Source organism: Dermacentor variabilis, chromosome 6 (genome assembly GCF_050947875.1).
Source record: "Dermacentor variabilis isolate Ectoservices chromosome 6, ASM5094787v1, whole genome shotgun sequence".
In the NCBI taxonomy this organism is placed as follows: Eukaryota; Metazoa; Arthropoda; class Arachnida; order Ixodida; family Ixodidae; genus Dermacentor; species Dermacentor variabilis.
In genome coordinates, this window is record NC_134573.1 from 76,076,529 (window position 1) to 76,098,041 (window position 21,513).

The 21,513-nt window shown below is 47.7% G+C and overlaps 1 protein-coding gene across 1 annotated transcript in view; it reads left to right on the forward strand.

The window, feature by feature from the left end:
• LOC142584228 (uncharacterized) overlaps positions 1–21,513 on the forward strand; it is a 254,736-nt gene that overhangs the window by 218,282 nt on the left and 14,941 nt on the right. The window contains exons 12-15 of the mRNA XM_075694382.1: positions 5,740–5,849; positions 14,009–14,068; positions 16,069–16,176; positions 18,345–18,376. Coding sequence (XP_075550497.1) covers positions 5,740–5,849; positions 14,009–14,068; positions 16,069–16,176; positions 18,345–18,376 — 310 coding nt within the window. The remainder of the gene's footprint in view (positions 1–5,739; positions 5,850–14,008; positions 14,069–16,068; positions 16,177–18,344; positions 18,377–21,513) is intronic.

Here is a 21,513-nt window from a genome sequence, read left to right on the forward strand (position 1 = left end):
AATGTTCAACTGCGTTCGACCCGTTATCTAGCTGGACAGCGGACGCTTTGATCCCGCATAGTAAAAAAGTGAAGTCGACAGCCATCGGCCGCCAACTCAACATCCGCTGGAGTGGAATACGTCACTTGGCGAGACCTCCGGTTTGACCATGACATCTGCCTACTGCAACGAAACGGCATCGCCTACAAGTTGAGCAGCTGATGGCACACAGGGCAACGACAAGGTGGGCTCGTTTCAAATTCCATCGCACAGCTTAGCAGGCTTCCCCACATACGTGCGCTTTGAGTGAGATACGTCGTGAAGCACGCACGCCAAAATGGATCAGGACAAGCTGACTCCTGAAACGTCTCAAATTATGACAGCAGAGCATGAAGCTTACACAGCAACTACGTTTTCCATGAAAGCTTAGGAAACGTATGAAACAAGCCGCGAAGAGCACTGCCGCAGAATAGACGCTGCCTGGAAGAACGTGGAGACAGCTATTTTCAAAATGTCATGCGCGAAAGAGGAAGACGTTAACAGCGCCGCAACGCAGCTTCGCGCAAGGTGTGAGCGCTACGAGCACGTCGCCGCCAGATACGCTACCTTCCTCGCCAAAATGAGCAGATCTGAAACCCAGCAGGAATTAGAACTTCAGAAAGAAATCGACGCAGACCGTTATGTGACTGTAAGTGACAAATTACGTGAGGCTACAGAACGAGAACACGACCGCTTACAGGAGGTAACGTCGCTGCACTCTCTATCGGCCCAATCAAGCGTTCCTTCGAGGTCATGACGATCGGGCTCGTCAACAATCAGCCTAGCCTCCGTATAAGCACGCGCACAAGCTGAAGCCGTCCGGGCCAGAGCAGAGTTTGGTCGCAGAGAGGCTGCGATGCGTATCGAGAAGGCAAGGATTGAGGCTGAATTGGATATTTTGCAGTATGAAAAAGAAGCGGCAGCTGCAAGCGCACAGGCGAATGCGCTCGAGGCAGCCGTGGAGCAGGATGGCGGGGAGCGCATGCGCACGCTCCCTTCTCTGGACCGAACGCTGCAGACTAGGAGAGACATCGATGAGCAGCAAGCCCTACGCAACTATGCGCTCGTGTTTACTGAGGAGGCTGTTACCAACTCTAGCGACGACGTAAACAATGCTCACACGTCGCCGAGGGCCAACACAGCTGCGAATAATTCTATGTGTCTCGAGCTGATGAACGTCCACCTGACTACCATGCTGCCCCTAACAACCCAAGTTATAACATGCTGGAGCTACGAGTCGACCTATGGACTTACGAGTTGATCCGCAGCCGCTTGTGTACGCCCTGGCACACAACTGTTCAAGCTCAGAGCTAGCCGGTGCCCTTAAATTCCTGTGCCGCAAAGATCTTATTTCAAGCGGTATTATCAAGTTTGATGATCGACCTGAGGACTTTCGCGCTTGGAAGTCATCGTTCAAAGGTGTCGTCAGAGATCTAGGTCTTTCTGCCCAGGAAGAGCTCGACCTTCTCATCAAATGGCTTGGCTCTGAATCATCAAATTAGGCTCGGAGGTTAAAATCGGTGCACGGGGATGACTTTTCAACGGGCTTGAACGTCGTGTGGAAACAGCTAGAGACGTCTTCGGGCGCCCTGAGGCAATTGAGAATGCATTAGTGAAGCGGCTGGAAGACTTCCCGAAGATGTCTTACCGGGAAAATACCAGACTCCAAGAACTTGGCGACCTCCTCCTAGAACTCGAGGCTGCGAAAATTGACCCGTATCTTGCCCGTCTTAGGTATTTGGATACCGCAAGAGGGGTGAAGAAAATTGTCTCGAAGTTGTCATCTGGACTTCAAGAAAATTGGATGTCGGTTGGGGCGAAATACAAGCAAGATCACGACACTGCATTTCCACCCTTTTCTTTCTTTTGCAAATTTGTTAGAGATCAGGCCAGCATGGAGGAACGACCCGAGTTTCATCTTGCATCAACGAGATGCCTTGTCTGAATTCAATCAAAGCAAGGAAGACAATGCTACAAAGACCACGCGGCAAAGATCATCTGTGTCAGCGAGAAAAACAGAAGTGGATCCTGCTTCTCCCAAAATTAATCAAGCTGCCACTGCTAACGAACAGCAACTGGAATCGAAGGACTTGAAAACGTGGTGTCCATATCACAAGAAACCTCACCCTTTGGAAAGGTGCTGCGCTTTCCATGAGAAAACCTTGGAAGAGCGGCAATCTTTCATAAAGAAGCAAGGGATCTGCCTACGATGCTGCTCATCCAAGAACCACATGCAGTGGCAATGTCAGGCAGTTGTGATATGCCTCATATGCGACAGCGCTGACCACGCCACAGCGCTTCACCCAGCATCGCCAACCTCAGAGCCGTCAAGGGCTAGTAGGTCTGATGACAGTATCACAGATGACTCAGAAAGAAGAGTCACATCTAGACGTACTGAAGTGGCAAACGCTGGCTACAGCACAAAGTCGTGTGCTAAAATCTGCCTCGTAGAGGTGACCCATGAGACTCAGCCTGACAAGAGAGTAAGAGCATACGCGATTCTTGACGACCAGAGTAATCGCTCGTTGCGTTACCCCAGAACTCCTCAATGATTTCAGAGTGAAGGGGACGCCTACGCAATACACCCTCCGCACTTGCTCCGGCAGTTCTGAACTGGTTGAAGGGGTCGCTCATGGTTTTTTCGTGCAGAGCATGTCAGGCGCAGTCAAGTTCCCTCTTCCGCCTCTCCTCAAGTGCAAGGCGATTCCAGAAAGCAGAGATGAAATTCCAACACCTGACGCCGCAAGGCACTACCCACACTTGAGGTCTGTAGCAAATCACATTCCGCCTCTTGAGGAGGCTGGAATACTGCTGCTCCTTGGCCGAGACATCCTAAGAGCTCACAAGGTTCGTCAGACAATCAAAGGACCCTATGACGCGCCGTATGCTCAGAAGCTCGACCTCGGATTGGTCATTGTCGGCGACGTTTGCGTTGGTCGTACGCGGAAAACGGGCAGCGTCATTGTGTTCAAGACCCATGTGCTGGACAGTGGGCGACCAACTCTTTTTGAGCCATGCCCAAGGCATTTCTTTCTAAAGGAGGCGCCCATTCTCTACGCTGCGGATAAGGTCCCAGAAGATTTACACTTGGCAACAACATTGGATGACACCCTCGCCCCGCACCTTTTCGAAACAGAGCTTGACAACCAGCGTGCTCTCTCCATGGAAGACAATACATTCCTCAAGATAAAGAATAGGGAATTCACCCAAGACAAATTAAACAATTGGGTTGCCCCTCTCCCCTTTCGCGCACCGAGAAGTCGGCTTCCAAACAAGAGAACAAGCTCTGTCTCGTGTGCTCTCGCTGCGGCGTACCCTGCGAAAAAATCCTGAAACAAGGGAACGTTTCGTGAACTTCATGAACGAGCTCTTCATCAAGGGTCATGCAGAGGAAGCTCCTCCACTTCACGTGGACAGAGAGTGTTCGTATCTGCCCATATTCGGCGTTCACCACCCCCAGAAGCCTGCTCAAATTCGAGTCGTATTTGCCTTTGTTTCCCTGCCAGCACGTGAGGTTTGGGAAGCATTCCATATAAAGAAAAGAGGAAGAAACTCTGTTAGTGATACTTCCGTGACCCTCTTCAAAAGCGAAATGTCCTATCTAGAATGGTTAAGCGGACGACGCATGATGGTCATTGTGCGCATGTCTGTGTCTGTCCTTATATTTGCTAATTTTTCGGTGAATAAAGATAGTTGAAGTTTGTGCTTGTCCTGTGTCGTTCTCCCCACTTGTGATCGTCTTAGTTGGCGCTGTTCCTTCGTAATTGAAGTATGCACCATCTAGCCCAAATGAATGTTGTCCTGAAATTGTCACAGGGTATCTGACATTTGGCAGGAATCTGAACACACAACTTCAACACAGGGTGCATGCAACTGGGTAAGTGCGCACTGTTCCCAAAACAAGCATCACACATCAAGCAGCACCTGCGTTCTCGGGATGAAGGTAGCGAACAGCCACAATCGTCGTGGCTATGCTCGCGGCATCCGCTTCTGCGGCTACTTCGCTGACATGAAACGCGCCATTTCGATTCCAGCATTGTGTTGGACGTGGGTGTTTTGTAATGTTATTAGCATTCTTCGGGAGTTCCCTGAAATTTCAGGAGACTACATTTTAGGTTTTTCCTGCCACGTTGGGTCACTCGGTCGTCCATGGTCAGAAGCATCGGGCTGTTTTGCCGAGGGAACACCGTTCGAAACCAACCGTCGGACCAACTTGAGACGTTGGGTAGGCTCCACTGGGTATGTGTCGCTCTGCAATTAACATAATTGACGCCAACGTCGGTCACTTGGCAGGTTCCACTGGGTGTGTTCCGCTCTTCAGTGACACATGAATCGTTAAAGATTTCTCCCGTGCTGGGCATGATCGAACCCATGGCATGTATATCGAGACAACGTTCTCGCCTGCGTATCCATTCTCTCAGGAGCCACGCGAGGATTTCACGGTGGTTCCGCTAAATGGCGCAACGTGCTCAGTGCGAAGTGCGATAGAGGAGCCCGGCTCCAGTAGACGCCTCATGCAGGACGTGTATTGGCCTTGGCAATATGATATGTGGCAATGTTGCTTCAATGCCAATTGCATTAACGTCGACACACATTGCGACTTATATTCTCACCGAATTATTGGTAGAAGCGTACTTATAGAAAAGAAAAACGAAAGAGGACATTATACAACTTAGTCAAACCCGTTACCACCACATTCTGAGCTGTGTGTTCTACCAATCTTGCAACGCCGGCGCCCAAATCAGGCGCCAAAATTACAAATCTGCAACTCTGCATGAAAAATACACGTCTCAGCTCTATTAAGCGCATCCGTTTAGCGTCTGAAGCCCACAAATTGGATGTATTAGTCGGCAGCTTATGCAGAATTGTCATAGTTCTGCTCTTTTCGCAATGTTCTGCTGACAAATTTCTTTTTGCTGCAGATTTCCCAGCTTGTTGTGTTTACGGCGTCAAAACATATTCCTATGGCTCAGTTACAAAGTTCTTAATTTCATACCTGAGCCTTTCTAAGTTTTAAAAATTTATTCAAAATGTTTATGCACAATTAATTAAAATAACTAAAGCAATCTACTCCCTGCCGTCGGTAGACCTTAACATCAGCCGTATCAAGTTCAATGCTAGAGATACTGTTAACGTTTATGTTAGTTTATGTTGGGACCTCCAGAGGTAAACTCGCTTAGTGTTTTAATTTGAAATGTACAAGTTATAAGCAAAAGGCTAACTAACGCGCGAAAATTATATTGACGTTTGCCAGCACTGTGGACATGTGAAGGGCCGACAAATGTGAACTTGAATGTTGATGCATTTTGAAACTAATACTTCACACCAATTTATCAATACTGCTTAAATAAATATGGTTGCATCACTGCTTGGATGCCACTTTTCAAAATATGACGTGTGCCGTGTAGTCATTGAGCCCAACGTGAAAAAGTTCAAGTTGTTTTTAATCACATCATGCTACATAGCTAGTTGTCGTTCAAGTTACGCAATGGTCATCTTTCAAACAGGTAGGCCGATGTTGACAGGATTCAGCTTTTTTCTATAGTACAAGCGGGCGCTAAATGCTCCCGAAAAAAAATTATCGTAAGCTCTGGAAAAGCTTGGGAAAAAAAAAGTTCAGCTCCCAGAAAAAAAAGGAAAGAAGAAAGGTAGTTTAGAGTAGAAGACTCAAGGCTAGAGAAAGGGAGGTGGTTTCCTGTGTACATTTGAATGCATTTGCAGGAGCCATGGTCTCTGACGGCATATTGATGCCTGAGAACTGGGTCGGCTACTCGTGGTCGAGGAAGATGGAGAGGTACGCCACCTGCATGCTGGCAGACCGCAAGAAAAACGTGAGTGAGCGCAGCGTATATCGTGAGTACGTGCCGTTCGTTTTGTTGGTTGGCTTGCCTATGAGGGCAGAAGCTTGAACATATGGGCGAGAGTGTGTGCTAATCGCGCTTGCTTTTATTAATATTGCGATAGCAATTATACAAGCAGTCCAGGCGCATTTCTGCCGTTGCTTTCGCCGTCGCCGTGAAGTTTCGTATAAAGTCTAAGGGCGATAACAACTCCGGATTGCGCTGTACCCTGTATGTGCAAGTGAAAGCGTGCGAGGGTGAGCCGGCGGACGCGGTTCAATCTCGCTTGCGCGAGTGAGGGCGGCGGTAGATGTAAATCCCCTGAAAATTCGTAAAGTACTGCCACGCTTTGAAGAATGCCACCTCCTCCTCGCGCGCTCTGGCCGAGGCCAACGCTGCGTCGCTATTAGCCTAATAGCATCACGTGGGCCATCGCGCCGTGCATCAGTGCCATTTTTGCTCGAGAAGCGCCTACGGAGTGGCGAGGAGCGCAAGTTGGCGCCGTTGCTACGTTCTAGCAGCGTAGGCGACGCCACGGTCGAGAAGGAAGCGCGAAAGAGAAGAGAAACGACGAGGTGTGAAGACGGAGGAGCAGAGTGTCGCTACATTACGAAGTTTAAGGAGTTTTAGGTAGACGGTGAGCAAGTAGCGCGCCCTCTTCTGTCGCGCGTGAGGAACGGGGCTAAGGCGAGGGAGAGGGGGAAGGGTGTTCTTCTCCGACCGCTGCTACTTGCGGCGCGGCCATGCGGATGCGGTACCTTGAAAATAATCTGCGACGGGGCCAAAGTGCGCGCCCGCGCGGGCCTCATCTTCAAAGTGATCGGCGATGTTTGCAGAGTTTGCGCGGTGCCGGTTGCTTCGTATTCGCTGTGCTTTCGACGTTTCTTTCGCGTTGAAACGAAAAATACAGAAAGGTCCATTCTATCACTGCTGCTACCGCGATTCCTCACTTCAGCATTTTTACAGCGAGCTTCCGCTCTTATCGAGCGAAATTTGTTCATTTTTACCTGTTGCGTGGGTGATACCGTGCTTGTTAGTTTACTTAAAACACGTCGTCGCGCTCGTCGGTGCACAGATAGAGCGCTGTCTCTGTGTGTATGTTTCTTTCTACGCCTTCGTTCAGTCGCACCTATACAGTATATAATTATTTAGTAAGTAAGCGAATGTTCACAAGTTTATGCGGCCCATAACACAACTATCCTTACTTAGTATAGCTATCTACAAATATGCTATCGCGATCGGTGCTTTGCATTTCGGGCGAAATTGCGTCTTTTTGATTTAGAAACACCTCACGTTTTTGTTTTTGTGGCTTTGACCATCGAAATTGGTGTAACCACGTGGACAGAGCTCATACAGAGCCGAGCTGATAATAGAACCTTTTAGTACTGCGTACATTGCATGCGTAAGATCATTCTGCAAAGTGCGCATGTTCAGAACGCAACACGAACGGCACGTGATGCGCATGCGGCCGCCGCGTGCGCACGCATGATTCTTGAGCGCGTACGTGGGGAGCCTCGCGGGCTGCTCTCGTGGTTCTCGTTTGTTCGGGAGAGCGCGAGACAAAGGAGTTTCGCAACATGGCGACGTCGAAGGCGACCAGCGTAAGGCTGTCCTTTTCCATGGCGTACGATTGCGCTTTGCAGCGTGATGTTAACGCGCAGAAACCATTCCAGGATCCTGCACGGTGGGAATGCTTAGCAAAAGAATATGAATTTTGTTTCGCAGGAAGTGTTCAGTGTGCGCTGTTGGCGCGCACACAACACGTCACCTTGGCGAGAACAACAGCGTCTATAGCTCGAACGATGGTTCGACGCACTGCCGTACGCAGCCAACGTGCTCAGACGCACCCGGCGTCTCACGACGCTCGTCCGCGCTTACATACGTAGGCGTTTCCCGGTACTAAAATTCCAGGGTCTTTTAAGATCTCCCTTAGGAAGTGAACGGCGAAAGCCTTCTCTTCCTCCTGTTATCATTCGTGTCTTTATCTTTGCCTCTTCTCTTTTTCTTCTTTCTTTTTGTCATTACTGTTCACTGCGAAGCATTTTCACTCATTTGTGATCAATTATGGTCATTACAAGCCGTCGTTAGAGATGTTGGTCGTATCGTAGAAATTAGTTGGCATTATTGACCCTGTATCCTTCAAAGCACGCTTAGGCATATTGTTTCCATAATTCATCATAACTAAACCTTACTGCACACCTAATAAGTAAATACCTTTAGCGAAGTTGTATAGCTTTTGTTTCTTTCTTTTGTATTTCATCTTCACTAGCTACCATTTGTACAATTTCTTGGTACTCCTTTCTTGCTACTTCACACAGTTGTTTTGTTTCATTTATCGCGTTATTTATATTGTTAGATATTTGTTATTTCATGTTTACTCGCTAACAATGTATAATTTGTTTGGGCTCCTTTCTAATTCCCTGCATCCTCCCTTCACGCAATCCTTATTCAGGAGTCTGTGACGTAATTGAATAAGAAAATAAGTCATTATAAGTCATTAGTGACCACTAGTTGTGGTCATTACAAACAGTCGTTAGACATATTGGTCATTTCGGAGTCATTAGTAGTCATTACGAGTCTTGATTAACTCCTACCAACCTCTATTGCAACGTTATCTTTCACTAACTGTCACTATCAATTATTTTCTTTTTTCTTTATTCTGTATTTAATCTGTCTTCACAAGGCGTGATGACGCTTCGGCGGATACTTCGGCGGTCAGGCCGGCTGACACAAACTTCACCATGATCCTAGAAAAAAGGCTTTCGTCCTAAAAGCCCTGCCGGGACACGCACTGCTACGTTTCGCAAAGTGCTTACATGCTGCGTACGTATCGTAATGGCGCAGTACTAAAGGTATCTAATGTTACTCGGGTAATCGGATAATGTCGGGTAAAAGTGTGCGACAGCTTTGCAATACAATATGCGCAAATCCAGTTTAAATGGCAATGCGATTAATAGCAGCACACCGACCTTAACTGTGTTTACTTTGTCTAAGCAGCAACACCCTGAAGACGCGTTACACCATCTGCGAGAAAGTGTTAATTACTGCGTAGGTTCCGTACGCAACGGCGTTGCGTACGTGAGGTCGCTACCTTCTGCAATGTGCGCATGTGCGGAACGCAACACGAACTGTACCTGATGCATACGCGGCCGCCGTGTACGCATGCATCTTGTTCTTGCGCGTGTACGTGGGAAGCCTTTCGTGCTGCTCTTGTGGTTCTCGTTTGTTCGGGAGAGCGCGAGATGAGAGTTTCGCAAAATGGCCCCATCATAGGCGGCCAGCGAAATGCTGTACTTTTCAATGGCCTGCGACTTGGCTTTACTGCGGGAAGTGAACGCGCAGAACCCAATCCAAGATCCAGCACGGTGGGAATCCATAACAAAAAAAAATGTGAACTTCGTTTTTGACAAAGTGTTCAGCGTGCGTTGTTTGCGCGAAAGGCTTGACTACCTGTTGGCGCAGTTCGTCGCATATGTCCGTGCCAGCCTCAGAAAGTGAATGCTTGCTTACGTAAGTAGGCATTGCCCTTTACTAAAAGCCCGGACCTCGACACGCGCTTCTACGTGCCGCAAAGCCCTTGCGTGCTGCGTACGTATCGTCATGGCGCAGTACTAAAGGTGTCTGATTAATGGTCGGGCCTAAAGAAATATACGTGTCCAGCAATGCTTGGACGGCAGCACCGCACTTATTTCAGGACAACGGCTCGCGTACGTAGCTTTCATAGGCACGACCAGGCGCTTGAGCGCATAGGTAGGCACCTTCAAGCACCGTCGTATCTCAAGCGTCTTGTGGCACCGTCTCTCACCGCCGTCTAATATGTGATGCAGCGTGAGTGAATAGCTTTAGAATAGGGGCCTCAAAGGCTTGGGACTCCGGAGAGCTTTGCGGTGGTTAGCGTTGGGGCACGCAGGAGTCACTGAAGAGTATTAGGACAGGGATTTGCGTTTGTGGTTAGCGTTTTGCGCTGACAGCGCCACTACCACGTCAAAGAACAGCTATTAGAAATAATTAAATAAGATTTAACATTTTATCATAAGAACAGTAACTTATACTTTCGTGTTTTCGCGTTTAATTACAATTTAGAGGTTATTCTGACGTAATAGTCCTGCAGAAACCCGCAAGGTGAAGAGAAATAATTAATAAAGGGAGAATCAGACATCCACGTGTTCGAAGCCAATGCTACAAAGGAAACAAATACGGGTTCCTCGAAAGAAAAGCCTCATAGTTGAACAAAAATTCGTCCCGGTCCGGGACTCGAACCCGGGACCACCGCCTTTCCGGGGCAGCCGCTCTACCATATCAGCTAACCAGGCGGCTATCACATGGCGGGGCGAAGTCCAACTTGTCAACAACTCGAAGCAAACGCAAGAGTTTGACGTAATAGTTCTGCGGAAACCCCCACGGTGGAGAGAAATAATTAATAAAGAGAAAATCAGACATCCTCCCGTTAGCAGAAATGCTGCAAATGAAACCCATACGGTTTCCTCGAAAGAAAAACGTCGCAGATGAAGAAAAATTCGTCCTGGTCCGCGACTCTAACTCGGGACCACGGCTTTTCCGGGGCAGCCGGGTGGATGTCTGATTTTCTCTTTATTAGGAGGTTATTTTATTAGCAGCAAGCAATAAGTTGCACTTAGTTTTGAGCAACCAACTTTACATGCTTTTACCAGCCAAGCTGAGCCGTATTAGGGTTATGAGCAATCAAACTGACAATCTAATTCGGCATAAGCGGCGTCTGATCAATCAATTTCCATAACACACGCTAGTTGATAAAAAGTATCAGTGCCCTTCCACTCTCTGAAGAAGGATGACCAGAGAAGCTGTGTATGTGGGCCTCTTAATGGCGAACTGCACCTCCGCCGCGGGTCGGCCCGTCATTGCACTATCTTCGGTATCGCCCCATGTATGGGGAGTGCTTAAAGCCAGCTCCATCTCCACCGCGGGTCGAACCGGCATTGCACGTTCCTCTGGATTGGTGCACGTATGGGGAGTGCTTGACGCCTGCTTCACGTCCACCGCGGGCTGAACCGGCATTGCACTATCTTCGGGATCGGCCCACGTATGGGGAGTGCTTGACGCCTGCTTCACCTCCGCCACGGGTCGAGCCGGCATTGCGCTATCTTCGGGATCGGCCCATGCATCTGGAGTGCTTGACGCCTGCTTCACCTCCACCGCGGGTCGAGCCGGCATTGCACGTTCTTCTGGATTGGCACACGTATGGGGAGTGCTGGACGCCTGCTTCACGTCTGCCGCGGGTCGAGCCGGCATTGCACCATCTTCGGTATCGGCCCACTTTTTGCTTACGACACGGAAATTTCCTTTGACGGTAGAGGTATACAGCTTCGCTGTAAAAATGATAACCGTAGTCAGTTCTCCTAGCTTGCGAATTTCACACGTTACCATGATTCGAGCCTAGTTTGGTGCTAGGTTACAGCTGTCGCCTCGATGGGTGCCGCCATGTTTGCTGACGCAAATCTTTTGTGGAAGCTTTTGGGGATCGCGCTAAATGAGTGGAATAGCGTGCCCGATGCAAAACCCATATTCTCTTTTCTTCTCGCGCGTACGTAGTGTCTCTGACGCTATTTTTTTGGGCCCAAAACGTTTGGGGCCCGTATTCTAAAGGTGTCTATGAGGGAACATTGACAGGTATAGTTATCAATAGGTATAGATAGCAATATATAAACACTCCAGGTGCATTTCTGCCGTCGGTGTCGCCGTCAGGTTTCGTATGATGTCCAAGGGGGATAAAACCGTTGCCGCACGCCGTACGCTGTGTGTGCGAGTGAAAGAGCGGGAGGTGCGCAAGCGAGGAACGCGGCCTGGATACGTGCCCTATACTGACGAGCGCGAGGCAGTGGAGTCAGGCGAGGGTGGATGGGCGTTCTTCTCCAGCGGGTGGTAGGGTGCCTCGATGTCCTCCTGGCCGGCAGTTTCATAGAATGGAGACAAGCGCTGCGTCTCGTATGGCGTTGGCCACGCGAATCGCGGACGCCATAGTAGACGCCTTTGACAGACACCGTCGGGACGCGTTGCGGCGCTCGCTGTCTCGAAAGCGGTCGCCTAAGCGTCCGAAGTGCGCGCCCGTGCGGGCCTCATCTTTAAAGCGATCTGCGATCTTTGCAGAGCGAGCGTAGTGCCGGTAGGTTCGTGTGCGCTGTGCTTTCGACATTTCGTTCACGTTGAAGCGAGAAATGCATGAAAGTTAATTCGCTTGCTGCTGCCGCGATTCCTCACTTCAGAATTTTGACAGCAATTTCCCACGCTCATCGAGCGAGATGTATTCATATTTGCAGTGCACGCGTAACACCGTGCTTGGTAATTTTCTTAAAACACGTTGACGGGATAGTTTGATTGAATCCATGAAAGAATGTGTAAGCGCGACTGAACGAGGATGTAGAACGAAGCAGACATACAAAACAGCGCTGTCTCGGTGTGTCTGTTACTTTCTACGTCCTCGTTCAGCCACGCTTACACATTGTCGTTGTTAATTTAGTCAGTAACGAATGTTTACAAGTTTATACGGCCGACAAAACTACTGTCCTTAGTGAGATCTTGATGAGGGCTAGTTGGTTCATATTTAGAAATGAGGTTGAACAGCGCGAATAAAACAAGGACACGAGGAAACAAATACCGCAGACAGCGCTTGTCGGTGGTACTTGTTTCCTGGTGTCCTTCTGTTATTGGCGCTGTTCAACCTCAGTTTTACTATCTTACTGTGTACATCAATACACTAATTTGCTGTCGCAATCGGAACTACGCCTTTCGGGCGGCACCGCGATTTTCCCCCACCTGCTGCTGCATTGAAAAATTGGAGGACGCTTAAGCTTCGCCTTCAAGAGTGGAACGCGACAGCGTTCCCGTCGACCCGCCAAGGGGTGTAAGACAATGGGCTACGGCGCAGCGACTACGCGCCCCGCATCGGACGCGGTGAGCGTCGAGCAACGCAGCGTTCGGCGCGACAACGAAATGTGCGCCTGAGCAAGCGACGCACGCCTGAGCCTTAGAAACAGCTCGTTTCTAAGGCAACACCGCGTTCACTAGAGGCGCTTTTGTACCGCTTTGAAGCATCGAACTCATGGCTCAGTGGTAACGTCTCCGTCTCACACTCCGGAGACCCTGGTTCGATTCCCACCCAGCCCATCTTGGAAGTTGCTTTTTATTTATGAAGTGCCTGCCTTGATTTATCGCTCACGGCCAACGCCGCGGACGCCGACGCCGACGACACCGGCTTTTCTGCTACACGAGCTCCTTAACGCTATCGCGTTAAAACGCAGTTGAAGAATTGGGTCGCAGCTTTCGCCCTTCATTTTCGACCACTCCCTTGATTTTAATATCGTACATTCGTGAATATTTTTTTAAATTCAGCAAGCTATGTTGTCAGCTGCCCGTTCGTTCACGCGGCTTCCTTATTTTCTTAACCAAAATCTTCCCGCTCAATGTCCTTTGTGTAATGAATGATATAATGCAATAAGTAGGAAGAGGTTCTTACACAATCCCCTAAGTTCTTTGAAAAGGGGCTCTAAATTTCATCGCAGCTCAGCCCGATTTGGCATTTCCCTTGACAGCAATGGGTGCGGCAAGCAAATATCAAAAACGTGCTACACGCCGGTGCGGATTTAACCAACCTGCGCTGGCGGCACGAGATAATCAGTAGAATTTTGCGCCGCCGTCACCTGCGCTGCAAAATGAATAGTTCCGCGATGATCCTAGGTTATATAGCTTGCTGAAGCTGATGTTCCCGATCAGACGGGCAGCTGGCATTGATCACAGACGGTACGGGGCGCTCTGATGACACAGCCGCTCCTTCTGCATCTTTGTGCAAGGTACACGCTTTACCGAACGACACTTGATGCAGTGTTGCGGATCGTCTGTAACACGGTGCAAAATTTGTGGGGAACGTGCATCGGTGGATGGAGACAGTCAGTAGAATGTTGTGGCGCTGCCGCCACCTCAGCTGTCATCGTCGATTGTAAGGCCAATAACGCGTGGAGTAAGTCGCTATTGTTTCGTTTGGCATTAGGAGAGCGAAATAACGAAGAGCTTTTAGACTGTTTATTTCTCACTCTGCCCGCCTTGCGCGCAAGGCCCAGCGAACATCTCCGGCCCTTTTTTCCGCTTAGGGACATCTTGTGCACGTTTTTCTCCGGCAGGACACGTTGGAAGCACTGATGGACATACATCTCCTCGCATCTGTGGTGCCAGCATACAGAGTAAGTGGAAGGGCGGCGCTCCTGTTCACGCGGGTTCTCGAGTACGTAAGCAACGGAAGATGGTGCGAGGACCACTTTGTGCAATGTGACGTCAAAGTGCATAGACAATTGGTGAAATACTTTGGTCTACTGGGCACCCCAGACTTTGCAACACTTTATTTACTTTAATTCTAGGACCACTTAAGTGCCGAGCCTGTTGTTCTCCCCTGGTTGCTTATGGATTTGCTTTTACTTAATATTTATATTAATGTCGTTCTAGTACTCAATATTTGTCCAAATATATGCACGTGCGCGACTGATATGACTGTTGTTTCGGCCTGTAGAACATAATGCAGGTGCCCTATGTAACATATTTCTATTGGTAACCAGGCTAAGTAAAAATAATATTTATTGGAACCTGTCTAAAACAAACAGATTGCGCTTACGCAGCTCGCACACATGAATCGAGGCACATCACCCTGTCTTCTTGCATGAAAACAGTTGCGCATATTGTTTTTATCTTTCTGTTGAACGTGTGGATAATGAGAAGTACCTAGGCTTACGCCTGGATGTTAGCGTCTCGCGCAGTACTTGAAAGCAGTTCTTCAAGATTTGTTCTCAATGAGGTCAGTCTGTGGTTGTTCATTGAAGATGAGGGCACACGAAGGACCCACTGTGTTAATATTAAAATGCGACTACTTACGCCATACAATTTTAATATAAGATAAACTCAACTAATAGTGCACAGCATATTGAACGCTGCGTTGCTTGCGGTGCACAATGTCATAAAGGAAGCACGCAGGATGAATTCTGACGTGCTTTATGACTTTTTATCTTTGATGTCATGTACGATATTCTTATTATGTAGTCCATTAAAGTGCTGAATGCGAAAATGATGTGTGGGCGACAAGTAGAACATGTTGCTTTCCGTGTATTGCTGACTACAAGAAAAGCACGCGCCGTAATTTTTCCTCGTTTGTTTGCCCAAATGGCAAGTAACGATACAAGACACTGCCTATCTTGCTTAGGCGAGGTAATTGTGTGCTAGACACATAGAATATTTGTTAGATGTAGTAAATCGTGTTGTTCCAATTCCTACGTCTTATTTTTCAGTACACAAGTGCGCACCTCTGTTGCGAATTGCTTTAACTTCGCCAGTAGAATTGTTTTATTACTGCTTCGTGATTTGTTCTTAGCTTGTGATTATGTGCCTTATTACTTAATGCTGGTGCTGGATTTGATTATGCGCATGAACGTTTTCTCTTAAGGCTGGCCAGCCTAACAAATATGCCTTAGGAGTATGCAGGTTAGCCGCCGCAGTGAGCAAGCATTTGCTTACGAACGAGCTATTGTCATTATTATTATTTGCCAAGAAGTTGGAGGGTAAAGGCGCAGAGGCTGCTTATGCGAATTTTATACATTTTTTACATTGTTTGAGAAAATATTACGAGAGATGGTGGAGTTCAAATGTTTTCGGACATTCAAGACTGCAGATGCGCAGCGTACTGTACAGACGGTGCATAGTGGAGAACGAGTAGAATCTGGTCAGTATACAATATCTTTGTGTAGATCTGCGCCCTTTCCTAAAGTAATCATCAGCCTACATTGTGTTCAAATCATGATCATCCGAGCTGCACTCGGCCGATGTCATCACTAAGAGTGGCTTGTATGGGAAGAATGTGAACTGGATAATGCACTTTCAGCCGTGCAGTAGGAGTCTGAGCAGATCACAGCACTCCTATGTAAGAAGGGTGAAAGAAAGAAAAGTGCCCAAGTAGCCAAGGCGGCGGTGTCGAAGATACGTACCCTTCTTAATAGGCAGTATCTTAATCCACGTCCTCGCGACTAAGTCAAAGATGCCTCTAAGTAACAAAAACAGATCTTGAATGCTGTGCTTTTGTGGGCTGCATGTGCTGTGAATGGTCGGATCGCGAATGATTGGAAGCAAAAACACGTTGTGACCACTGTGTTTTGGACAACGTCTATTTTCGTTGTTTCTTTCTTTTTCTCTGGCTTTATAGTACTACAAGCGCATGGTCCTCGAAAAGGCATTCCCACGTCCTGAGTTCCGTATAGACTGGGTCAGCGACCTCAGCTCCACGCAGCTCTTCTTCTACAACTGGGCCTTGGTGAGTCAATGGCGTACACATGCTCTTTGAGAGCGCTATACTTCCTATAAATGGATATCATTTTATTCCCACTGCGATGTATCAGTCGTCGCGTGCTCTTGCTCGAAATGAAGAAAAACGCCGTGTGGCCTGTGGAAGCTCTGAAAAAATTCAAATCGCTGTATGACGGAGTGTTAGGTTTTAGAGTTAAACAGGAGCTGTTGTTTTGGTCATTTTGTAGAATGCGCGGTGTGTAAGTTCGCTTCGTCACATTGAAAAACGAGAGGACATGGGACCTGTGGTCCAGCTAGGTCACAGGTTCCAGCTCCTTCTAATTTATCCGGGTAAATCTTGCATCGCAATCGTATACAGTATCTATTTTTCAGCATTTGAGATATGCTACTTAGTGTTGTCTAGGAATCTCGCAGCGCCTATCTCGCAATGAATGCTGAACTTAATGCGATTACCCAGCATTGAAGCAATCTGGCGACACGCCGTATTGCCATCGCAGAGACGTGCTCGCAACCGGGTTCTTCCCTCGCGCTCCCGACTGCACAAGTTGCGCCATGTAGCGGTGCTGCCTCAAAGTCGGCGCGTGGCACCGGTCGGTTTGATCTTTTTGTCATAAAAACGTGGCACATACGTAGCTAGTTGCTAGACATGCCTGGTTGGTTGCAAAGAGATTCAGTGATGAGCGACACATACCTAGTGGCACGTAACCAGTGACTCTGTCACCAGTTGCTGTCACGTCCACTGCAAAGTGGCACACATCAAGTGGTACACATCCAGTGCTTCAATATAGCATCATGGCGGTTCGTTAAACAGCGGCAGATACCCAGTGAGCGAAGTTGGCGCCACCCTGTTCCTTCAGCACAGCTGCCCCATGGGCTACACATTACACCCACGGACTAACTACCCACTCTTAGTGACCCTAGTTGGCGGAAAAACAGTCAGACACAGGCAGACGGAACCCCTGAAAGTGCATCAAGTGCATCAAGTGCCCTATGAACGGTAATCGCAATAAAAGGGCTAGGGTGATGGAATTTTCGCCAAACGGGCTTCCACTTTTGGCATTGCCTTTAACTTATTGGGAATCGTCCTCATAATCGTTTTACCAGCGGTAGTACCAAATTCTATACTGCAATATAATCCTGTCTTCATAATTATCACTATCAATCAGCACTACCCTCATCGCCATTATGCACAGCAGTGCGAAATCGCGCTCTCAATTCATAACCAACCATGTCTTCATGACAATCATCAATCTTCGCCACCACACTCCTACCACCACTTTCATAGTCGTATTCATCACCATTATGGCGGTGGTAGTGTCAAGTACTATCCAGCGATTTGTAATGCCCCTGTTTTCTTTGTATTTTTCATCATAATTATGCATCATCATTACAACAGCTATTGTTGTTGTGATCATCTTACTGGTGCGGAGAACCAAGGGTAGGTGAAGAAGGTCGATCTGATGGGACAAGCCGCGATCGGTTTTAGTAGCCAGCTTGTTTTATGCATTGTTATAGTTGTTGTTTCGGTTCTTGTTTATGCATGCTTCATGGTACTTCATTCTTATCCTTTCTCTTTCTGTTACGCAGTAGCTTCTAACGGCAGAGTCACGTTCACACCAGCAATATATAATGATCTTCTCTTGCGTCAGATGATTTTGTAATATTCCCTCAATTTCCTCGATCTCATCTCATCTCCTAGTCAGCTGCAATACTCGAACGCGTTCAACTTGCTTTGCTGATGATTCTAGTAACACATGCCGCGGTTTATCTTCTCGGCACTGCATGCCTCGTACAACACTTCCGTTTAGTCTAAACCACATTATCAGCCACCCTAGTTCGCTCTCTAATCTACACTGTCGTGCTCCTATCTGGCAATGCTACGCCTGTTATCTAACGCTCGCTGCGCTGCCCTTAGCTCTATCGCAAGCTTCTTTATAATTAGCGAAGTTTCACCACCCTAAGGTAGTATGTGTGGAATGCGGATATTTTGCGCCTAGTTTTCAAAAGTTGGCCGCCCATGAGGACACGAATATGTGTGCCGTACGCGCATGGTTCATTTTTGCTCGCCTTGTAGACTTGATTCTGGTGATCTTGTTCCCACCTGAATAATTGTTCTAGATAAGTATACTCATTCATGATTTCTTCTAGACCTTTACATGGGTTTTTCTGTTACAGTTGCACTGCGGCACTGATATGAGCAAGGAATTGTAAGTATCATTTTTACGTGCATATTGTGAGGCCCAAATGCAGCACTGATTTCTGTTATGGAGTAAATACCTCCAAAAAGTCAGCGCTTTCAAGAAAGGCAAATGCTGTGAACCGTTGTATAGTCAGCGTCCAACGAAATCTTGTTCAATTAGGTAGAATTTTAAAAATAAAGAAAGCTCGTAAATGCTTTTCGTTAGTTACCAATGGAGAAATTAACCGACGTTACGGAACTCAGGCGGCTACGTTGTTCAGATTGTGGCATTGTGAAAAAGAGAATCACGGGGAATATGAAAAATGCAGTTTCTGCTTAGTCAGTTATCAAACCCCTTAGTTCGTTTTCTGACTGAAGTAACACGTTCGAGTTTTGGCGTTCGGTTTAATGGGCGCACCACAAATGTGAGTGATGAGCGGCGTTAATAGAGCATCTTAGAGACAACCACTGTAAATGTGGTCAGAAACACAAGTAGAAAATGGCTGCATTCAATGTTCGATACCCTCGCATTAACCATTTCACTCCGATAGGGTTCCTGAAATTCTTTTGTGTATATATATAAACATCAGCGATAAGCTGGAGATCAGCTACTCCAGGTGTTGAGTTTTAATTATGGTGTACACAGTGGCAACAAAAACGCACAGAGAACATTGCTCTCAGAGGCACATATACACAATAGGGCTGTTCGAGATCTTTCGCCAATACTTGTGATCCTTGAAAGCATGAACAGTGCTTTCATAGCACGTAACTCGCAGTTGGTGCTTTCCGGAGGGCCGAGAATATCTCGCAGCACCAGTGGCGCTGCAAGCATAGTGCTGGCTTCAAAGATTTTTTTTTTTTATGAGAAGTCGCGCCAACAATCACACAGAAGGTGCTGCGTGTCACTTGGGCTAAACTCGAAGGCCGTTGAGCATTAGTGTAACCGGGACACTGGAGTGAGAGGAAGCGTGATTTTTACGCCTGGTGTGTAGATGGATAATCTTCGTCACATATTGCCTTACTCGATACGTCGAAACAGGTGCTATCCAACGTGGAACAGCAGCCGAAGCAGCGCGATTTTTAATCGAAGCCGTCGTCCTAAGGCACGGCGCTCCCGTAGTGGTCATAACAGGCAGAGGATCTGCGTTCACGGCTGCGCTTCTAGACACCGTTTTGCGATTAAGTGGTACTACCCACCGAAAGGCCACGGCTTATCATCCCCAAACCAATGGGTTGACAGAACGTTTGAATAAGACTCTGGCAGACATGATGAGTATGTACATCGAAGTCGACCGCAAGAACTGGGACGAGATTTTACCATATTTTACATTTGCGTATATTCATCATCATCATCATCAGCCTAGTTACGCCCACTGCAGGGCAAAGGCCTCTCCCATACTTCTCCAACTACCCCGGTCATGTACTAATTGTGGCCATGTTGTCCCTGCAAACGTCTTAATTTCATCCGCCCACCTAACTTTCTGCCGCCCCCTGCTACGCTTCCCTTCCCTTGGAATCCAGTCCGTAACCCATAATGACCATCGGTTATCTTCCCTCCTCATTACATGTCCTGCCCATGCCCATTTCTTTTTCTTGATTTCAACTAAGATGTCGTTTACCCGCGTTTGTTGCCTCACCCAATCTGCTCTTTTCTTATCCCTTAACGTTACACCCATCATTCTTCTTTCCATAGCTCGTTGCGTCGTCCTCAATTTCAGCAGAACCCTTTTCGTAAGCCTCCAGGTTTCTGCCCCATATGAGAGTACTGGTAACACACAGCTGTTATACACTTTCCTTTTGAGGGATAGTGGCAACCTGCTGTTCATGATTTGAGAATGCCTGCCAAACGCACCCCAGCCCATTCTTATTCTTCTGGTTAGTTCAGTCTCATGATCCGGATCCGTGGTCACTATCTGCCCTAAGTGGATGTATTCCCTTACCACTTCCAGTGCTTCGCTACCTATCGTAAACTGCTTTTCTCTTCCGAAACTGTTAAACAATACTTTAGTTTTCTGCAGATTAATTTTCAGACCCACCCTTCTGCTTTGCCTCTCCAGGTCAGTGAGCATGCATTGCAATTGGTCTCCTGAGTTACTAAGCAAGGCAATATCATCAGCGAATCGCAAGTTGCTAAGGTATTCTCCATCAACTTTTATCCCCAATTCTTCCCACTCCAGGCCTCTGAATACCTCCTGTAAACATGCTGTGAATAGCATTGGAGATATCGTATCTCCCTGTCTGGCGCCTTTCTTTATAGGGATTTTGTTGCTTTCTTTGTGGAGGACTACGGTGGCTGTGGAGCCGCTATAGATATCTTCCAGTATTTTTAAATATGGCTCATCTACACCCTGATTCCGTAATGCCTCCATGACTGCTGAGGTTTCGACTGAATCAAACGCTTTCTCGTAATCAATAATAGCTACATATAAGGGTTGGTTATATTCTGCACATTTCTCTATCACTTGATTGACAGTGTGATTATCGTCTATTGTTGAGTAGCCTTTACGGAATCCTGCCTAGTCCTTTGGTTGACAGAAGTCTAAGGTGTTCCTGATTCTATTTGCGATTACCTTAGTAAATACTTTGTAGGCAACGGACAGTAAGCTGATCTGTCTATAATTTTTCAAGTCTTTGGCGTCCCCTTTCTTATGGATTAGGATTATGTTAGCGTTCTTCCAAGATTCCGGTACGCTCGAGGTTACGAGGAATTGCTTATACAGGGTGGCCAGTTTCTCTAGAACAATCTGACCACCATCCTTCAACAAATCTGCTGTTACCTGATCGTCCCCAGCTGCCTTCCCCCTTTGCATAGCTCCTAAAGCTATAATACGGCTATAATATAATAAGGCTATAATAAGCCGTATAATACGGCGCGCCAAAAGACAACACGCGTGACGCCTTTAAACCTCGTTTACGGCCGGGAAGTGACAGCAATGTTGGACGCAATGCAGCCACACGAGTGCGGTGATGACGAGACTGGTGCCGAGGAGTTTACGCAACGCGCAGAGGAAGCCAGGCAGCTTGCGCGTTTCCCAATCAAAGAACAACAGGAATACGATGCCCGACACTACAATATTCGGCACAGACCCGTCACATACAACGTCGGTGACCAGGTGTGGGTCTGGACTCCGATTCGTCGGCCGGGACTGTCTGAGAAGCTCCTGC